Below are 22,036 nucleotides of genomic sequence, written 5' to 3'. Positions count from 1 at the left end.
AAATTTGAATTTCAGTTGAATCTATCGTAACCCTTTGCAAGACAGGGCCCATAACATCCCCCATTCATTTTGATATAGAAAAGAAGTTAATATAATGTACAACACGGTGTATGAAATATTCATTTTGCCATCAAGACTCCGAATTACTCAGGACACATTTAGAATGTGAATAATTGATAGGCTCATTTGCACGTGCACGGGGCATACGCAAAGGAGATATAAAGGAATGATATAAGATTGCCAATTTGTAGGTCGAGGAGACTTGTTATCAAGCACACTTCGGAAAGTCATTGATGTTTAGGAGTCGAGGTGTTGATCTCTCAGACGAAGGAAGCACAAGAATCCATGAATGTCTAATAATGTCTGCTCATTTTCACTACATACTCTATCAGTGCATTATATTTCCATTTCCATTTTACCTTCTTATTATGTTGTGTTGTCAAATGAACATCTCTGTGTGCACAGCAAAAACGATGTTTAAACTGTTAATACAACTCTGTCTATTATAGACTATTTTACCTTGGTCATGTGACCCAAAACTCGCAAAGGATGTTCAGTTATACTTGATTACTCGAATGTCCAAGATTTATGACATAGATCCATAAATTTTCAGTTATGAGGTATTTCTACAAATACCCCTAACATGTTCAAAAAACCCCAACGTGGTCAAAGTTCATTGACCCTTAATGAAATTTGACCTTTGTCATATGACCTGAATTTGGGAAGGATATTCAGTAATACTTCACCACTCTTATGTTCAAGTTTCATGAACTAGCTTCATATACTTTATGAAGAAGGTTAAGATTTCGATGTTGATTACCCCCAACATGGTCTAAGTTTATTGACCCTAAATGACCTTTAACCTTGGCCATGTGACCTGAAACCCAGGCAGGATATTCAGTAATATTTCATTACCCTTATGTCCGAGTTTCATGAACTAGGTTCATATACTTTCTAAGTTATGAAGTCTTAAAAAAAAACGCCACCGCCGTTGCCGCCGTCGGAAAAGCGGCGCCTATATAGTCTCACTCTACTATGCAGCAGAGACAAAAATTAAACTTTGTTGTTAAGACTTAAGACACTTGTTTAAACTGTTAAAAAAACAATTGTAAACTTCGAACTGCGATGTTCATACTGTGTGTTAAGACCAAGTCGATATAAAACGAAAATGAGAAAGCCTACATGTAAATTAGACTAATTGATAAATGGGTTCTTAATAAGTATACGAATTGGTTGAAGACGTAATGAGACAAGACCAAACAAGGCCAAAATGGAGAGTAGTCGACGATTTACCATTCAGATTGAGGCTTGTACAGCTTGATTAGACCTATGGACGAACATCACAACACTCACTCAGACCAGCTTATAGGGATGTAAAAAAAACACATTTACATAAGATGTATCTTTTCTGAAATTTTGATCAACAATCATTAACGTCCGCGAACGTTATGTTGAAGTTAGGCGAACCCATTGGCGCATGAGATAACGAATGATTGATTTCATCATTTTGGTTTGATATAATGCATCCCCCGAAAACGTTTGCATGTGGATGTGTTGCAATTATGGGAAAAAAAAGAGGCTGTCGATCACAAAATCCGAAACCTTAATTACCGACCCCTCTTAGTCATTAAAGGGGAAGTTCGCCCTGAAGAAAAGTTTGTTGTAAAGATAGTAAAACATTTGTGAAGATTTGAGGAAAATTAATTAAAGATTAAGAAAAGTTATTAGAATTTTCAATTTGGATTTGTGACGTCATAAACGAGCAGCTGACCCGTATGTTATGCAATGTACTTATAGTTATAGTTATATAGTTATGGGCATTTTCGGATTTTTTTGGTAAATGTGAGTCCAGCATCATAAAAGACCGACTCACCCTCATTCCTCTTATATCCGTTATTACGGTGATGTGACATCGAACTTTCCCTATCGGATGTTTTCTTCATTAATATTTTATTGGGTCAATTTCATACGGATACGCGATACCGAACAGTATCGAAGAGATGAAGAGATAAAAGACACGTCCTTTCCTTGTAACCAAAATCAATAATATCCCCGATGTTACTAATGTCTTTCAATCTTAGTTCAAGCTATTTCATTACTAGTATACAAACGTTGGGGACTTGTATTAGCTAAAGATATAATCATAGCACAAGCATCGGTATTTGTCCTGGTTTCTTGAGGAGTAACGTAATTAGAGGCGGGGACTGCAGATTCATCAAGAATTTCAGTGCAGCTAGTCGGATGAATGACTGACGATTTACCTTTATCAAACCTCAAAGGCACTTCCGAATTCCCATGACCACCTCGACCAATGGTGTGTGGCTTAGTCGCTTCTGCGTCACGTTGTGAACTTGAGATGGTGGCATTAGCCAGGTGTGGCGTAGAACATCCATTGCATGTTTGGAGTTCGATCGGTGGTACCGTCGATGTGTCATTTAGCGAAAGGATGGCAGGTTCATCCTCCATAGTTTTCCCTGATGACCGACTGCTAGAAGGTGAGATCCCAGTTTCGTCGGTTCCCTGCCGAGAAATTTCTGGAATATCAATTTGTAGGACAATCCTGTCGTCATTTCTACACGATCTAATGTCCTTAGAGGGCGCTGTTCGACAGTTAATCTTGTCTCTGTAGGGTTGTTCTGAAGGATCGTGTGAACTGCGCCTTCGAGAGGCTGATGAACCGCACACCTGTTCTGCATTTCTCTGGACATGCGCCAGTGTCATTCTTCGTATCTCATGCACCGTGTTCCGGTGTGGATGCTTCAGGATGATGTAACATTTGGGGAAGTAGAGGAACCCCATGAAAATCCACGGGCTGGCCACCAAGATGGCATTCTGGAAGATGGCCTTCATGCTCCCACTTGAGAGTATGAAGCACATGAAGCTAATGAACCACACTAGGAGGCTCAACCCCATGCTCTTCGCGATCAAGCTAGCTTCTCCAAAGTTTTCAGGAAGGTGACGTGCTCTGTAAGCGAGCGCAAAGGCAATCGCTACGATGATCCAGTTATAGAGCCATTGGACCGGTAGAGCCACGATGCCATAGTTGCACTCGACGTACGTTATGTGCGGGATGTGACTATCAATGTACAGCACTCCAGGTGGCGCAAAAAGCAGATAGAGCGTCGCCGCTACTGCCTCGACCAGGACAAGAGTAAAAACGGCCAGGATCTGAAGATGTCGCTGTAGGAACATGTGCCTGTGCATCAGGTCCGGCAGTCTGGCCTCGAAGATGGACAGCACCCCTTTGGTCTTGACTAGATAAACGGATGCGATCAGTGTGATCATAGGTCCCTGGAGACCAATGTGGATCATACACTGCTGTACCGTGGGGAGACCGATGTGGAACATCGGAGCCACGAGCTCGACGATGGTTCCAAAGAGGAGAAGGAGACTCAACTCACGGTTGGCTGCCTTGACGATGGGCGAGGTATGGTGGTAGGCGATGACGCCCAGGACGACGACGTTGACTAATATGCTGAAGGAACAGATGACGATGTAGACCAGGGCTGGGATAGAGTCCCAGCGGAGGTAGTCCAGGTACCGAGGCTCGCAGGATCCGGTAGTGATGTTGAACCAGTATCCCTGAGGGCACTTCTCACATCGTACAGAACCTTTAAAACACAAATAAGAAATAGAATCGATGGTAATCCGATACCAAGCATGATGCAGTTTCAGACTATTATTTAAAAAAAGGGATTTTCCACCTTATGCTGGCCTATCATAAGGCAAGCGCTTTTATCAGTTAACAATAATTGATTTTTTACATGTATTAAACACGGAACCAAGTCTTGGTCTTAAAAATTGATTTTTTTAATAACAAATTCTTGATAACAGGAAATGTGATTAAGACTTAAAATGGATTGCCATACATACGTTAGCATACTCTGGCTAAAACCGTTTCAAGATGCCCCCTATCGGTGATTTTCACTGACGAATTTGCTCTGAGCCAATCAGATGCAAGGCTCTCAGTAGCTTATAACAGATACTCAGTGAAAGCCACTAAGTATTTGTTTCATGGAATGCAGCTCCCAAAGTGTTGAAGCCCATTGTGTATGTTGAAGTTAAGGGGAATGAAACCTTTGGAACAAATAGGGTTGTGTAGAAACAGAAAAATCAAAGAATAAGAATAAAGAAAGTTTGAGAAAAATCGGACAAATAATGAGAAAGTTATGAGCATTTGAATATTGCAATCACTAATGCTATGGAGATCCTCCCATTGGCAATGCGACAAGGATGTGTGATGTCACTGATGAACAACTTTCCCTTTGGTGGACTATAAAATACCCTCAAAATGTCTCTTTTTGCTTTTTCTCATGATGATACAAACTCTCTATCCATGATGTATTCTTAAAAAAATATGTATTACATGCCCTCATTTAGAAAGAACACAAGATCTATGGATAGATGTGATAAATAGGCAATTCAAGTGAAATATATACTAAAGTAATGGGGAGAGTTGTTCACAAGTGACATCACACATCTTTGTCGCATTGCCAATTTGCTATCTCCATAGCATTAGTGATCGCAATATTCAAATGCTCATAACTTTCTCATTATTTGTCCGATTTTTCTCAAACTTTTGTTGATCTGTTTCTTTGATTTTTCTGTTCTAACACAAGCTATCTTGTTCCAATGGTTTCATTATCCTTTAATATTGCAGACAAGATTGCACAACACATGGGGGCACCTACTTTTGAAATGACAATAATAATCGTCACGGTGCTTTACCGTTTGCAACAATGGTACCGGCAACCGTTTCTAAACATAATTTCAGCACCATTCTATTTTCCTCTTTCTATTCTTCAACTCACTTCTTTTTTTTCTTTCTCTATTTAATTATTTTTCTTCCTTCTTCTCTAGATGATTGAAATTATGAACGCTTCCTTAATAAAACAGGGTACTTCCGCTTTACATAGTTCCCGGGAAAACTAGATTTAAGTTTGTTTTTTTTAACAGTGATGGAATCCCCTCAGAATGAGGTAATAAATCACACTGATGTGTGAAACTGTGTAAAAGAAATTGTAAGAGTACAATAATTTACTTGATTGAAACAAACTACAGTGGTAGTTTTATGAAAGAATTGAGACAGTATGCAGTATTTTTTCTCATAGGAAATCATTACGGTTTCAATATTCTAATTATACTAATTGGTGAATTATTTTTTTACCCAACCATAGATTATTCAAATTGACAATTTATTTAACCAACGCTTCGCCTTATGCTGCCGAACACACTTATACATTTCCTTGAAATAATTCCTCTTTGGTGCGGTTAATTGATTAGTAGGAAATAAATTTCGCCTTAACAGGAATTAAAACCGCTCATTCGATAGAAGGTAACGCAATAATTCAAACATTACTCACATCAACATTATTTTTTAAGTTAATAATCGGAGAAAAAGCAGCGAATTGCTATTATCGAGAAATTTGGCATATCGGAAACTAAAGGAAATAAAAATGATGTCCAAAGTAGATAAAATAATCTTTACATCGTGCTTTTCATTTGTCTCATCATCAAGAGTTATTCATAATCGTGCACGTATGTCTGTATGTTGTTGGGCGAAGGAGGTGGGGGGGGGGGGAGGGGTGAATGGGGGTATTCCATGATACACGACTTGCATATAAACTTGGATAAAGATTTGATATCATTTTCAGACTATGATATGGTCGATTCAATACTCTGACCTCGGGTTTAATTTAATCCCTGGTCTAAAGTTAAGGTTATCTATAAAATAGCCAATTGTGATATAGATTGTAGAATAGAGGTTCAGGATAACAGCTCACTTTATGTTCGAATCATTTATTATTGTCTCGGAATGGTTAATACAATACTGTTTATTCACATGTAAAGCATGGGTAAAATAACAGTAAACATAAGAACTATACGATGTAAACAAAATCTTGGCATTTTTGGCTATTCATATTTTTAGCATAGAGTTAGACCATGGCCGAAGTTCAGAATTCAGGCCCATGTGTATGCATGTTTTGTTTTGTGCATGCATGCATGGGGAGGGGGTGCACTCCCTGGTACCCCTCCCCCATTTATCGCCATCCAGTAAAGGCCTACGCCACAGCGGTGCAAGCTTACCATCAGTGGAATGGTTGAGGCTTCCCTCACAGTACAAACATACAAAACAGCAAGATGGTTGCCCTGGCAACGAGAAGCGAGCATGCGATGATGGGCAGGTGGGCGAGCAATGGCTTTCTGGGACCTGCATAAGAAGATAAAACAGGGAAAGTATTGATTACAAGGGGATTTGACAAGGACAAGACGACAGTGAATGTAAATAGAAGACAGGCTTAGTATTCAAACAAAAGAATTAATTTAAGCAGGATCCACGGTCATGATAATAAAATTACAATTCAATATTGGTTGTGGGTATTAATATCAAGTAAGCTTTGGGGCGTCATGGTCTAGGTTTTTTTTCAAGATTTTCTCTTTTTTTATTTCTCAACTCATTCCATCACAAGAGGACCACACAAGTTATTTTACACCGGTACACCGCGGTGTTATATTGGTGGTGTTAGTTTTACACCTATAGGTGTTATTACAACAACTTTGGTTGTTACATTTACACTCTTTGGTATTATGTTCAATCTCTAGGGTGTAATTATAGCACCTCAGGGTGTGGTCCTCTATTAACACCAATTGGTGTCAGTTTTAACACCACAGATTTTACAGTGAGTTTATAAACTCAGGTTTAAATTATGGTTTAAGTATGGATAGCCAATTGTTTCATAAATCAATAACGGTAGGGATATCATATTTCAGCTCATTTGGCTATCAAATCATCATAACTGTCTAGGAAGTATAAATAGATGATTGTCTTCAACATAGATGAATCAGGAAAGAGCACAGTAAACATAAGAAACATACAACTTAATACAAATTTTTGACACTTTTTGCTTCCCATAATTTTAGTACAGAATTACACCATGGTCTAAGTTAACCTGACTTCAAAATACGGGCCACTGTAATTAGAAATAGCATGCATTTCAAAAATTCCAATTCATTTTGTATACAATATATTCGACTTTTTCTACAAAATATTCAACTTTTTTTTTTTGGGGGGGGGTTATGGGTTATAACTCTCGTGCTTCAATCTGAGGGACGTGGGTTCGATTCCCAGCCATGGCGTGTTTTCCTTCAGCAAGAAATTTCCCCACATTGTGCTGCACTCAACCCAGGTGAGGTACATGGGTACCCGTTAGGAAGAAATTCATTGAATGTTTGAGCGCCTATAAATTACTACACAGTGGGGTATAAATAGCAGCGCTTTGTATCCCCATTCAACAAAAAAAGGTTAATTTCCTTTAATTTTGGTCATTTGGACCAAGGGAGGCGGGGTAGAAGAGTGAAGTGGGAATGTGCGGGGTGGGTGGGTGTTGGAGTATGTTTTTCTTGTGTCATGTTTCTCTGTTGCATTACAATTATTATTAACATCTATATGCATTAATATGTCAAAACATTATTTGTATTCAGAGGCAGACATTCAATGTTTTCTCACACTCTTCAATGCACTCTATGGGAATCATTCGAACCCATCTGTCGCCATTATACAGACACTCCACCACTATCTGTATACTTTTAAAGAGCTAATCTAGTCCTGAATCACAATCCTTTGTTACAAGCATTCATCAGTGAGACACGCAATTTTAGCAATACAATTTAGACTTAAGTCTTTTTTCGAGGCAGGTGCAATTGGCTCACATTAATGTCATTTTCAAACACATTAAAAATGAATTTATGAAGCTATGAACAAATCACCAATACATCAAATTCATAATGCCGCTTTGATTCTCTTTTTAAAAGTTGAGTCATAAAAAGACAACAAAAACTTCCTCTTTTATCATGCTTTTACCATGAAAACATTTCAAAACTGCTCTTACCAAATAAAATTCCCGTTCGCTCATTATACGTGATGGAGCGCGATATACTTCGTGATCGATGAATTGAAACCGATAGAAGATTGGTTTCATTGATTATAGATTATGGTGGGAAACCCCAATCAATTTATGATAAACCATTTAGAAGTCACATGGGACACGATTCTATACTGGGCCCATCCTTTAGTTTCATAAGCAAGACATTCGATAAAACTAAAGTGTTTTCTAGCAACAGAGTAAACTAACATGAAGGTGTGCTGAGATAATATTAGTCATTTCAAAATGATGTTTTATTTAGATATAATTATTTTTCAGCCGAGAATACTCCTTTAAAGGGGTGTACTCCTTGCTGAAAATAATACGATTCGATGGATGAGCTAAAAGAAAAATCAGACAAATAAAACACTGAAATTGTCATCAAAATTGGAGAAGAAAAAACGGAGTAATGACATTTTAAAGATTTGCATTATTTCGAAGAAACAGTTCTATGCGTCTTTATGAATATTCAATGAAGAAACTGATGACGTCATTTTCCCACTTGGTTTTTGTATTGTATTACGTGGAACTATATTTATTCAAATTTAGTCCTCCAAAAATATTGAAGAAAATTTGATCGACATCTGATTTAGTGCATTGTTTATTGTTTGAATGTATGATATGTCTCCCCTGTAATAAAATAAACTGCAACAATTATTTTAAACACTTTAATATTTTTTTTTTCATTCTTGGAGGACAAATTTGAATAGCAATAATTTCATGTAATAAAATACCAAACTTTAAATGTGGATATGACATCACCAGTTTGCTCATTGAATGTACACAAGAATTGATTCTCCGAATAATGAAAATCTTAAAAATGTCATAATTTCGTTATTCCTTATCAAATTTTTATTAGATTTCAGTGTTTTGTTTGTCTGAGTTTTCTTTCATCAGTGCAAATATTATTTTCAGACTGGAATACCCCCTTTAACATGATCAACGGCACGAGTGGGTGGATGACTTCAGAGCGGTTGTCTCTTCTCCATGGTGAATGACAGTGAGGTAACTGCTCATTCTTATACGGTTTGAGAAGTCAAATAATACTTCAGCTCTAATTAAAGTCGTGCTGGTGCTATTGTCATATCAACGATACTCATACTCCGAACAAACTAATGATATACTATTAGAAATAACGTAATAACGCTGATCTTTTCTGATATATTTTCTTGTAACCATAGAAAATAAATCTTATTCTGAAAGTCAGTGAATGCTTGCAACTACCATCATCACCACTATCATCATCATCATCGACGTCATCATCATCATTACCACCACCACCACCACCACCATCGTCATCATCATCTCCACCACCATAGTCATCATCATCACCATCGTCATCATCATCGTCATCATCATCAATATCTCCACCACCATAGTCATCATCATCGTCATCATCATCAATATCTCCACCACCATAGTCATCATCATCATCATCTCCACCACCATCGTCATCATCATCACCATCGTCATCACCATCATAATCATCACCACAATCATCATCCTCATTACAATCATCACCACCACCATCATCATCATCATCGTCATCATCATCATCATCATCACCACAATCATCATCCTCATTACAATCATCACCACCATCATCATCATCATCCTCATCATCACCACCACCACCACCACCACCATCATCATCATCATCGTCATCATCATCATCATCATCATCATCACCACCACCACCATTCACCAACCCAACCGCCACCACCATTACTATCACAATTACCGCCACCGTCATCGTTACCATCACTCACAACTTATCTATTATCATTACCACTACCACTACCACCACCACCCAGTAGCGTAATGAACAATGGGGGGGGGGGGCACACTGGCGTAAGGGTCAAAATTTTTTTTTTTTAAATCTGCGAGTGAGCGAGCGAGCAAAAACTGTGGCCTTTTGTACACAAAATCAAATCTAATTAAGTCATAAATTTTGACCTAAAAAAAAATCATATTTCACCTCTTTTCCTTTCCTGTTCTTCCCTTTCTCTCTTTTTTTTTTGGTATTTTGGTATTGAAAAAAAAACATGTACCGCACTTACTGCCATGCAACCAATCGTGCCCATGCTGTTTCAAGACTGTTGAAAGATAGATTGATAATTAACTTATGGGTGTCGCTTTGGGGATACAAGATAACACCAAAGGAATGTGAATTCATTAAAATGCCCTTCGTCCTTTTTATTGATCTGTAAACTCTCAAATTGGCATCAGATGCCGTCTTAGAATCAATTAACGCTGTCTTGTTGTAAAATGACATATAAAACGAAAAGGAAATAATAGCTCTTCGTACCTTGTTTTGTATGTAAAAGAGGGTTTTAATTAAGGATGTTATGGGAAAGGAAAAGGAAATTCCATTGCGAATCTTGTATCACGAGAAAAAAACGGGGATGAATAGAAAATGATCAGTTACAAGAATATTATTATGAATCAATTACAGCAGTATTGCAATGGTCAGGAGATGTGTTTTGATTAATACGGTTAATGAATGTCATTATCTGATCATACATGTATATCCATTTGTCTGGACAACTGAATATTAATTTTTATCGAAAATGGTTCTTTTCTTTTTAAGATAGGATCCTTTAGAGTAAATATTATTATCGACGGTAATGAATATTCATGAAGGTTATGCTGCTTGTGATTAAGAAGAAGAAGATATAGAAGATATAGGAAACATGAAGAACCTTCAAAATCGATAACCCCCCACTTTCTTTAAGTTTTTCGAAGACATTAGTAAGAATTACACACAGGAGGTACATGTATATTTGGAACAGCAATCATACCGAGTATGTTTAGACTGTTTCGAATGTAGCAAGCCTGTATAGTTATTTAAATATCTGAAAATATGATGTGTTATAATATAATACCGCCAAATCAAATATTTATTCACCAAACACATGTTCTCAGAGGCTTGGTTTGTTAAGGTATAAAATCAAAATAATTATGCAATGCTAATTCTGAAGAGCTAAATATTTCAGGGGACTATTTTTTTTTCGATTCAAATTCTTAGCATTTCCTTATATGGTAGTATTCAAAGATGTGATGATCACGTGATTTGTTGTAACACAATGAATATTTATTACCCTTGGCAAGAGGTTTCGCTCCACTTAATGGTCTTCAGTAAAATGCAAACGTTGTATCCTTTATCTAAAGAGTTTTTCAAGTGGTTGAAAAAGGGGAATTTTTCTAGTTTCTGCATTTTACTTCCCTCTCAAAAGAATAAGGATTGAAGACAGTAAGGAAGAATGTATTTTTAGATCTAGAAGTTGAAGGAAATGAAATTTGTTTACTTTCCCTAATTTACTTTCAGCTGGAATTCATGAATGCAGATATCAATTTAAATTTTATCGAAAACCAATTGAAAAAGAAATTCACATTTTTGAGACATATAAATCGAATTGTGAATTCGAAGTAAATTTCATGATCATACAATTCAAACTTGACACACGATGTTTTACATCAAACCACTGGTTTTACATCAAACCACTGGTGTATAGATAGGTAATTAGAATTAGGTGTATAGATAATTTACATCAAACCACTGGTGTATAGATAGGGGAGGGGTTGGGGGCTTGGAGGCCATACCCCCAAAAGTTTCAGGATCAAGAAAAAAAAGAAAGAGAAAAATAAATCAAGAAAAGGAAAGGAAATGGGTGAAATATATCTTTTTCTGAATATCAAGTCAGAAAATAAGATGTTTTGTATTAAAACAATTGATTTTTGCTCCCTTCGCTCCCTCGCAGATTTGCAGAAAGTTTGCCCCACTTCATGTCTGGCCCTCTAAAAATGTGTGGTTCATTACGTGATACTGCATCAGACAAAGATCAAAATTATATGTTTTAATCAGTAAACCTTTTGTTTCTCCAACAAAATCCACCAAATATTCTTCTAGAAGAATGCAGCAGCGTAAATGAGGAAAAAAAATGAGAGGCCCAAAAAATGATGTACGGAGGGAAATTGCTAAAAGTTGCGGGCGGGCAAAAATTGGTCCTTTTAAAAATGAAAATCATATTATCTTTAACATGATAGCCAGGAACAAAAAAATTCATATTTTTGCTTTTCTTCATTCATTTCCTACAAGTTCCTTCATATTTTCAAAAACGATTTGATTTTTTTAGGGGGGGGGGGTAGACCAAACCCCCGATCTGTACGCAAGGGAAGAAATGCAATCTATACTCACGAGATCGCAGCAATACTTTTGTCATGATTTATTTTCATATCTTGCCGTCGTGAAAGTGAAAAGGATCCCACACACATATCCGTTACCGACGTAAATAATACATGATCGTCATATGATTTAACTAATTTCATTTTTTACTTATGACTTATGCCAATTTATATTTTCATCTATCCAACGCTTGTACATCGCCATTTTATGACGTCATTGCGGTTCTAATATAGGCCATGATATCATTAAGACATCAGGATCCAACTTGGCACTTGTCAAAATATACCTTTCGTTAAAAAGGTGATTTTTAACGAAAAATAGGCAAAAGCTGTCTGTCTCATCCACTCTTATTAAAGATGACATATCTAAAATTGCTTTTGTGACTTTATGATTGTTTCTTACCTTGCCGTCTCTAGAAGGCCAAACAATAAGATCATCATCGATCAGAATCATCTCAGATGAAAGTCCATTCTCAATATATCGTCCTATGAGCACGTCTCCTCCTCCGCTGGTATCCATCTCCGGTCGAGGTGATGCGATCCGCCCCGCCCTGATGTCGAATCCCCATGGCAACACGCTCCCACTCCCGAGCACACCGCCAAACTTGTTCATGGGGTGACTCTCGTTGGTCGACGGGAGTACCTCTCGAGCGACGACGTCATCGAAGCTCGAGGTCGACGAGCACGACGAGTTCGGGGTTGTTCTCGAAGACATGCAGATAACGTGGTTCTCGATCATCCGAACTGCTAAGTAGACGTCAACGCGTTCGACTTCCTGTTTCGCCTCCATCATATCGTTGTCGACCCTTGAACAGAGTGTATCTGCACGGCGTCGAATCCCTTGATGATCACGAGAAGAGCAGTTCGATCTCCTTGAACACCAGTCGACCAGGAAGTCGCCCAGACTCTCTGATAGCGAGTATTTTGTCGGAGTGATGTGGAGTGTCCAGTCATTTTTGATTAATTGTTGATCGACGCTGTCCAAGGTGGCCAAGATCCAAACAAGATCTAGAAAGTATTAAAAGCATACCATTACGAAAACGCTTTCTACTTTCTACTCTCTTACATTGATTAATTTTAAAGGGGATGAGTTTAAGATGATAGGTATAATGCACTGTTTTGAAAAGCTTCAGAGCGAGTAAAGCAAATGACCCCCCGGAAAAAAAATAAAATAATGATAAATAAAAAGTTAATAAAATATCGTAATAAATTGGCAAGTAAAAATTCATACTCGGCTAAATATTTAAAGATATAATGTTGAAAATATACAGTAATCTAGCAAAAGATATAAATTTTGATGACATTTACGGAATCAATACTGTGATTTTAATATGTGAAAAAAGTTCGGGCAAATCAGCACTGACATGGCTGCAAAACATTGAAGTGGAAATATATATATCAAAGTGAAAAAATATGATAATTATAAAAAATACATATCAAAAAGAAACGAAAAGTCTGATTACCTTTATCTATATAACCTTTTATTTTATATAGTTAAGTCAAGAAAGGGAACCCGATCTAATTGACATAAAACACTGCTGGGGAAAAATATTGTATTTCGAATTCTGTTATTTTTATGCCATCCGTATGAAAATGCTCCCCTACAACTACAACCCTACCCCCCCCCGCGTTTCGCACCAGTACTTAGAAACGTATAAAAATGTTATCATTGATTGAATTAACAGAAATTGTGGTCGGAAAAGTAAGGTTTCGTCTGTACTTTTTATTGTACGAAATGAATTGTCAATATAAAACTTAAATTTCAACATAGACCAAGGAGATGATTACCGAAACGCTCGAGAAAAAACATGATTTTGAAGAAATCATTACGTATAATTCATTATGATACTAGCTAATTTCTCACTCGCAGTCATTAAATAATTTGTACATGAACTCCCCTTTCGGGGAAGACATGAATATTCGTCAATCGAGAAATGCAATTGGTTATCTAAGAGGAAGAATTTGTCAACATGACTAAAATGACAGATAACTTCAAAAGTTCAAATCACACTCGACAATTTCAAGGAAACATCACAGGGGCCGCGGAACTCGGGGGCGGGGGGGGGGGGAGCTTCAGCCCCCACTTTTTTCCAAAACCGTGTACAAAAACGTAAAAATTACCGTACGATTGTGATTTTTAGCTTGGTCAGCACCCCCCCCCCCCCCACTTTGAAAACCGTTCCGCGGCCCATGCATTAAAGGACTAGTCATTGTATGTTTTGCATTTCAATTTATTTCTGTCACTTTCTAAAAAAAAAGAAAAAAAAACCGACCGCATCTTTTTATTTCAAGGACGAAACGAGTCATTAATTCGTATCGGTACGAAATATAAAGCCGCTGTCATACTTGCTATCACGAATTGTATTTTCAAATTCGCACCATAAAATTTCCATTGTTTATCGGGAAATCATTATGCGTTGTTGACAATAGGCAATAGCCTACGTACATCGGTATATATACACTGGGTAATATATTCAGATGTAACAGCCCCTTATAATAACTTTGGTCGAGACCAAATTATTAATGTTTGTCTTGGGCAAAAATATTTCATGTATACAGAGCCCCCGATCGATGTAGCATGACATGTTTTTATTTTCCTAACTAAAATGGGTGAAAAAACATAAGAAAAATCCGAACGATAATTTTCTATTATTCAATGTGTGCTCATTGTTGACATTATTGTTGACATTGAAACTATCAAACCACCTCTCATGTATTTACACACAATATAAATACAATATATGCGTACTTTCAAAGGAAGGGGAATAAAACGCTACAAAATCAGCAGTCCCTTGTTATCCCCACTGGTAAAAAAAAGATTTCACCGTGACTGATACTATTATGCTGACACGCAAATACAGAAACGGTACGCACAAAGTTAAAAAGGATACGACAGTAAACTTGACACAGCCGTAAGCACACGACCCGGATAATTTGTAACGGATAGACTGGACAGTGAGTGATGTCCTTTAAAACCGTTAGACCATAAACCGGATATGATGGTTCAACTTCTTGTCTTTGGGGGTCGTGCATTATTCATTAAGATCCGGTTGAATTTTTTTTTCCAGGGAACGAAGTTTTTGTTGTCATAGGGGAGGCATGATATTTATGCAGACCCGGTAAACAAATATTATTGAACTTTTTTAATAATACTATAAGAGGAAATGGGAAGTAAAACCCACATAATGGATATAAGAGAGAGAGAGGGGTGAGTAGCCCAGAAATAGGAAAGATGTGGCGAAGGAGATAATATACTAGAAGGGCTGAATCAGTATAACAATCTTAAACACGATGGAATAAAGAAAAATGAAAGAATTGATAGAAGAAAAAGAGAGTGAGAGGGTGAGGGAGAGAGACAAAAAGAAATTCCTTTTGATGGGCATTGATAATGATGATATATGCTGCATTTTAAAGAGAAAGAACCTTTTTTAATATATTTCCCATCTCCTGTGGAACTCATAACCAATTTTTCACCATAACAACTCTTCCAATTACTTTTATGTCTTTTCCGTCAATGATTACGAAAATGAAGTACGAGGAGAGGCTGGGACACTGTAAAAAAAATTAGTTGAAATCAGTCAATAAAATTGTGGCAGAAATTGCCTTAATTTTTTCAAGTATCTATGAGTTATGCAGTTTTAAAGGTCAAGTCCACCCCAGAAAAAAAGGTTTATTTGAATAAATAGATCAAACAAGAATAACGCTGAAAATTTCATCAAAATCGGATGTAAAACAAAGTTATGACATTTTAAAGTTTCGCTTATTTTTCACAAAAAAGTTACTTGCACAATTCAGTGATTTCACTATTACTTTTGTTTTTTATTGTTTGGATTATACAATATTCCAATTTTTACGAATTTGACAAATAGGGCCCTCTTGTTTGAACCACAAAATGTTAAAACAATGGAATCCCACATGTTCAGGGAGGAATGATTTATTTTTTCACATGGCAATGAGGAGACAATTAAAATATTTCACATTTCACATAATAAAATGCAAAATAAATAGTGAGTGTGTGATGTCATCGGTCCCCTCATTTGTATACCAGCCATGATGTGCATATAACTGTTTTGTGAAATTAAGCAAAACTTAAAAATGTCATTACTTCCTTATTTTAGATCGGATTTTGATGAACTATTTATCGTTATGTTTGTCTGATTTTTCTCTTTTTATTCAAAGCAGCTTTTTGTTGGGGTGGACGTGTCCTTTAAGAAAAATTTACTTATTTTCTTTGCATTCATTTTACTCCAGAAAATTAAGTTTCAATAAACTTAATTAAATTAAGTAACATACTTTGCATTCATTTTACTCAAAAAAAAAGTTTCAATAACTCAATTAAATTTAAGTAACACAATCACTAAAAAAATTGAAAAAGAAATCAAATGGTGGAGTGGACTTTCATGATTCTGCTCCCCCATCGTCTCATTTTTAGTGGCATCATTTTCACTTCAAACATCTTTTATTCAAACATTAGACTTTGTGCATTGTCACTTACCTGTACATGTAAAGGTACTGACATTTTATACGCGATCATTTCATTCTTACAAATAAAACAGTTAGAATAATATAAGCATTTTCCGAAAACCTGAAAAGAAATCTGAAATTTTCTGCTAAATGACTATTAATGTTGCCCTTTATTTGATTCAACAAAATAATAAAATAGTTTTATCCAAAACAATTCCAAACACAAATAGATACGACAGTTATTTAAAAAAATTACTTGCTCTAATGAATATTAATGCATTATTTAAATAAGGCGTTAATTGAAAATATAAGTACATTTAACATGATTTTATAAGTAATAATCATCTTTGCCTAATTGAGTTAGATTTACTCAATCGAAGCAAGCTAGCAAGGCGTGAATTTTCTTAAATGTATATTGAACCCAAATAAATCAAGTAAATTAAAAGACAAATTAAACTACTAAAAAAATCGAACAATAATTACAAATGATAAATTCTACTTATATACATTAAGTTTTAACTACTGATTCAATTTTTTTTACAGTGAAGGCTATACATTTTCGATATACATAAACGTAATATTCATCATCACCATCATCGTCGTCGTCCTCGTCGTCATCTTCAAAATCATCATGATCAGCAGCAGCAGCAGCAATATCATCATCATCAGCAACATCATCATCATCATCATCATCATCAATATCATCATTAATATCATCATCATCATCATCATCATCAATATCAATATCATCATCATCATCATCATCATCACTGTATCAGGTCCCTTCATTGGGCAAGTCTTAGAATGCAGTCGGTTCCCCGGTTACTTAAATACAAGATTCATACTAATGCCACTTTCGAAAAGTAACATCGGTATTGGTATGAGGTCATCATAAAACATGCATATTTCCACATAAACGTGCCTTCAACTGTGATTCTCCATTGATGGGCATCCATTAATGTTTCATTGACAAAAATACATTAAAATTTCATCTTCGAGGTAAAAACTAAAAAAAAAATCGAACCATGTTTCGGCCTTGAAGCAATAACCCATTACTAATGACAGAGAAAGATTGTATTGATGACATATCACAATAGATTGGTGTATAATAGATGATGACGTATTGTGCAATTACAAAACCATTAATGTTTTCTCCGCTCGCAGTACTTTTGTACATTTCTCAACTTATTCTCCCATCACAACAAATGCAGTGTAACTTGGTTATATTATGGAAAGCAATTTTAGCTCTGAGCCTGATATGGTTATTAAGGATTTAGAAGTACTAGTAGGTTAATCTACCACGTTAATACACCATGCGAAATACACTCTACAAACTTGGTGTTAAAATCGACATCGGTTCGGTTGGTATCTCTAGGGGACCACAGCGTGAGGTGTTAAGATTACACCATAGAGTTTGAACCATAGAGTTTGAACACAACACCGAACAGTGTTAAAGTAAGAACAGCAAAAGGTGTTGTAATAACACCCATGGATGTTTAATTATAAATGTAGAGTTGACACCGGAATGGTGTGCTTCTCTAAATCTTCACCGGTTTACACCAAAGGTTAACACCATAGCCTTTGCTTTGTACATATTGGAGGGGGGTATTTACCTGGATGTGTAGCTTGTATGTCATTCAGTATATCGATATAGTCAGAATCCGCAACAAAGACAACAAAAACACTCGACGTCGAATTCCGGATTTTCGTCTGAATTCGAAGTCTTTCATCCGAAAAGCTATCAGCAATCAAACGTTTCTTAATAAACATCTTATCGTCGATACAAACACCGTCTTTTTGCTCAAATCTCATTTCAACTGCCCTCATGAAAAATTGTCCGAAACCGTCATCGATGGTAAGAAAACTGACCCACGACCATCCGAAATAGTCAATGACTTCGACAACGGTTTGGACGAAGGCTTCGTGCGACGGCGCCGAATAGCTTACGATAGAGTACCGACTATCAAACGGGAGATATGGCGCGTCATAATTCGACGGACTTAAGCTATAAACGGGGATATGGAGGTCATTTGTCATATCTAATATTGCATATGTAAAAATTGGCGGGAGAGTTGCGCCGAGAATGACGTAAGGGTTTTGAATATTTTCAAGGAGGGCGAAAATGTCGTCTGCTTCTTGCGGTAAGCCGTTTGCACACAAAATGGCGTAATCCATCATTGATGCGTTAGTGTTGACCCTGTCTGTTTCTTGGATTGCGTACTGAAGATTGATGGCAGAATGAAGAACATCACTGATACAATCTTCGTCTGATTTTCCACTTTCTGCGAAGATGGCAATGATGTTTATATCCCCATCTGGGACCGTAATGTTGTCTCCATCCGAGAATGATGTAAAACAAGAATCGAAATTGTCCAAATAGCAAGAGAGGCCAAGATCGTCTTTCACACCTCGAAGAGCTTTTACAACAGATAGAAGGGAATACAGCAGAGCAATCCAACTGATAGACATGCTGATCGCTTGGTCGTCTATTTTTGTTTAAAAGAAAAGCATTTCTTTTTCAAAAGACGCCACGACTTAACAGGCCCAACCGATCACCAATTCATCTTCATCGTTGCAATCCGAGAACGGCGATTGTCATCCGTTTTACCGGCTCATGAAGAATTTATCAAATATCTGCAAATTATTCTTGGAGGCAATGTGCTTTTATCTTGATGCATTGATGCCCAGTGATGCATTGTATTATCGGGGTAACGGGTGGAAGACATTGCTAGGTATGTGGAAAGTATCATGATCAGGGATATTAAGTCTAGGTTTCAATTTGCGAGACCATGCGTATACCATTCTGATGTCGCTGCGAAATAAATGTATTTTTTAATTCAAACAAAACATGTCAATGACTTGAAGATAGGTTTGGTGACAACAAAGATTCACAAAAAATGATTTTCGCCACATTTAATACATCCCAGTGCTTCTACTCCATCGCTTCTTCCGAATACAGACGAAGAGGATTGTAGTGAAAAGACTTATAGGTTCCATCAAAGACCGGTTGAATGAGAATAGAGCGAACAATTAAAGAAAAAAAATTAGAAATAATAACTCCACAAAATAAAATCGTCATTGGTATTAAACCATTTTATGATCCTAGGAGAGCCCATAAGTATTCTGAAAGAAAAATACATCCTTTTCCATGGCAACGCTATACTCCATACTTTCAAACTATGGAGCGTTTGATGATCTAGTGCATGGTGATCGCATGTTGGCATGTTTGGCTGATGTTTAACCGGCGATAGAATTAAAAGGGGGTGATTAAATTCTTGTCACCACTGCGCATGATTGGGAAGATGGAGGCTATGTAGGAGAAGTCACGTGATGTGAACTGATGGGTAACTTGCACCGCGCTATATATCTTGAAATTGGTGACTTTGGAATTAAGACCAGGGGCGGCTGAGCGAATTTGAATGTGGGGGGGGGGGGCACAGGGAAAAAGTGGCACATTTTTTTAAAGGGTCACCATCTTAATACTAAGAAAACACGTGACTTATTTTCAGTGGCGTAATGAGCCAAAAAATTGAAGCGGCTAAATATAATGTCGCATCACGTTCAATTCATAAGAGGCGAGCAAAAATTTTGACATTTTTATAACATTCAGAATTAATATTCAGAAACAATATATTTCATCCATCTCTCTTTCTTGGTCGTGAAAAATGGGGGGGGGGGGGGGCCTTAAGTCCCCGTCCGTACGCCACTGCTTATTTACCCCCACTCACGTGACTCGTGAACCTTAGGGCACGTATGACTTTCTTTCATAAGTAGAAACATATAAAAATTAGAAATTTGTTTTTCTTGTTCTAAAGGGGAACTCAGTAACACATAAAACGGGTCCTTCTTAGGTAAAAATGGTACGGAACACGTTCGTGAGAGGCACTTTCCTTGTGTAAAAAGGGGCACTGATTCGAGAAAGGGCACTTACAAGAAGGCAAGGGATACTTGCTCACACATAAAACGGGTCCGTCTTAGGTGAAAGGGGCACAGAACACGTTCGTAAGGGGGGATTTTTCTTGAGTAAAAAGGGTACTTTTTCAGTGCTTCAAAAAGTGGGGAGGGGGGCACTGTGCCCCCCAGGATCGCCGCCCCTGATTAAGACGAATATATCATTACATTTCATATCATATATTGTAATATTATTTGATTTAATATTCTGCTATTTATCTCCTACTAATAACGTAATGTATCTCTTCATCCAGTGTCAGCCTTCATTTAACCATGGACCCATAGTCCATAATTTAACGTCATTTTGGAAAATCTATTCCGTATCCTTCTCCCGTTTCTCATTCAGGACAGTGTTTTACTTATTAACTTCAATTTTTTTGTTCTCAACCCTCCATTTGCCTTATAGTTCTTTAAACACTTTCTTGTATTTTGCACTACATATTTTGCCAATTTTTTTCAATTCCCATCTTCCTCGTTGTTCTTTTTTATGTATCTTCTCATTCCTTTTCTTCTTCTCCGTCTTCTTCTTCTCTTTCTTCTTCTTCTCCTCCCCTCCTCCTTCTTCTTCTTCTTCTTCTTCTCCTCCTCCTCCTCCTTCTTCTTCTTTTAGTTCTTCTTCTTCTTCTTCTCCTCCTCCTCCACCTCCATATTCTTCTCCTCCTTTCCCTTCTTCTTCTTCTTTTTCTCCTTCTTCTTCTCCTCCTCCCCTTCTTCTTTCTTCTCCTTCTCCTTTTTCTTCTTCGTCTTCTTCTCCTCCTCCCCTTCTTCTTCTTCTTCGTCCTCCTCCTTCTTCTTTTCACCATCAATAGCATCCTCCTCCTCCTCCTCATCATCATCCCCTTTTCTCATTCTCATTCCCCTTCTCCTATTTTTTTTAATTCTTCTCCATCTTCTTACTTTGTCTTTATTACAGGAGAAGGGGGATAAGTTTAGCACGCATATTCTGTCTCATCTCATTAATTATTTTAATATTTATCAATATCATATTATACTCTCCTATTATACATTCGCAAACTTTAATATCGAGGATACTTTCATCACAGCAAAAACTGTGGTGTTAACGGTGTACATAGAGGACCACACCAGTTATTTTACACCGGTGTTAAATTGGTGGTGCTAGTTTTACACCTATAGGTGTTATTACACTTATTACATTTATACTCTTTTAGTGTTATGCTTAATCTCTAGGGTGTAATTTTAACACCTCAGGGTGTGGTCCTCTATTAACACCAATTGGTGTCAATTTTAACATCGCAGTTTTTACAGTGAAATGCCTATAGAATAAAAATCCATTCGTCTGTGTAGAATCAAAATTCAATTCAAAATCGCAATCGAATTAAAATATTATGCCATTCCATGTCCATGGAAGGTTTCAATGAAAACAATAAACGGTTCTAGTTTTTATACATGTTTATACTTATTATTTTTAAATGTTTAGGGGAGATTAATTTGTAATATTTGGAAAGTAGTGTTACCAAACTATTTAATCATAATCCATATTGTGGATGAATATT

The 22,036-nt window shown here is 36.9% G+C and overlaps 1 protein-coding gene across 1 annotated transcript; it reads right to left on the bottom strand.

Moving 5' to 3' along the window:
- Positions 1 to 1,812: 1,812 nt before the first annotated feature.
- On the bottom strand, positions 1,813 to 19,581 carry LOC121425591 (extracellular calcium-sensing receptor-like). Its single transcript, XM_041621693.1, has 4 exons — positions 18,185 to 19,581; positions 12,511 to 13,115; positions 6,088 to 6,211; positions 1,813 to 3,611 (listed from the first exon to the last, which is right to left on the bottom strand). The coding sequence occupies exons 1-4, from the start codon at positions 19,038 to 19,040 to the stop codon at positions 2,083 to 2,085; spliced, it is 3,114 nt and encodes a 1,037-aa protein (XP_041477627.1). The 5' UTR covers positions 19,041 to 19,581; the 3' UTR covers positions 1,813 to 2,082.
- Between the last annotated feature and the right edge of the window lie 2,455 nt (positions 19,582 to 22,036).

This window comes from Lytechinus variegatus, chromosome 12 (assembly GCF_018143015.1).
Source record: "Lytechinus variegatus isolate NC3 chromosome 12, Lvar_3.0, whole genome shotgun sequence".
In the NCBI taxonomy this organism is placed as follows: Eukaryota; Metazoa; Echinodermata; class Echinoidea; order Temnopleuroida; family Toxopneustidae; genus Lytechinus; species Lytechinus variegatus.
The sequence above is the reverse complement of the archived record's forward strand: the minus strand, read 5'-3'. Positions and strand labels throughout refer to the sequence as shown.

Excerpts from the sequence above, each read along its gene's own strand:
- LOC121425591 (XM_041621693.1), bottom strand. The coding sequence starts at position 19,040 with ATGTCTATCAGTTGGATTGCTCTGCTGTATTCCCTTCTATCTGTTGTA. Across the intron at positions 13,116-18,184 it reads CATACAAGCTACACATCCAG|ATCTTGTTTGGATCTTGGCC; the intron begins GTAAATACCCCC and ends AATACTTTCTAG. Across the intron at positions 3,612-6,087 it reads CCTCAACCATTCCACTGATG|GTTCTGTACGATGTGAGAAG; the intron begins GTAAGCTTGCAC and ends TGTGTTTTAAAG.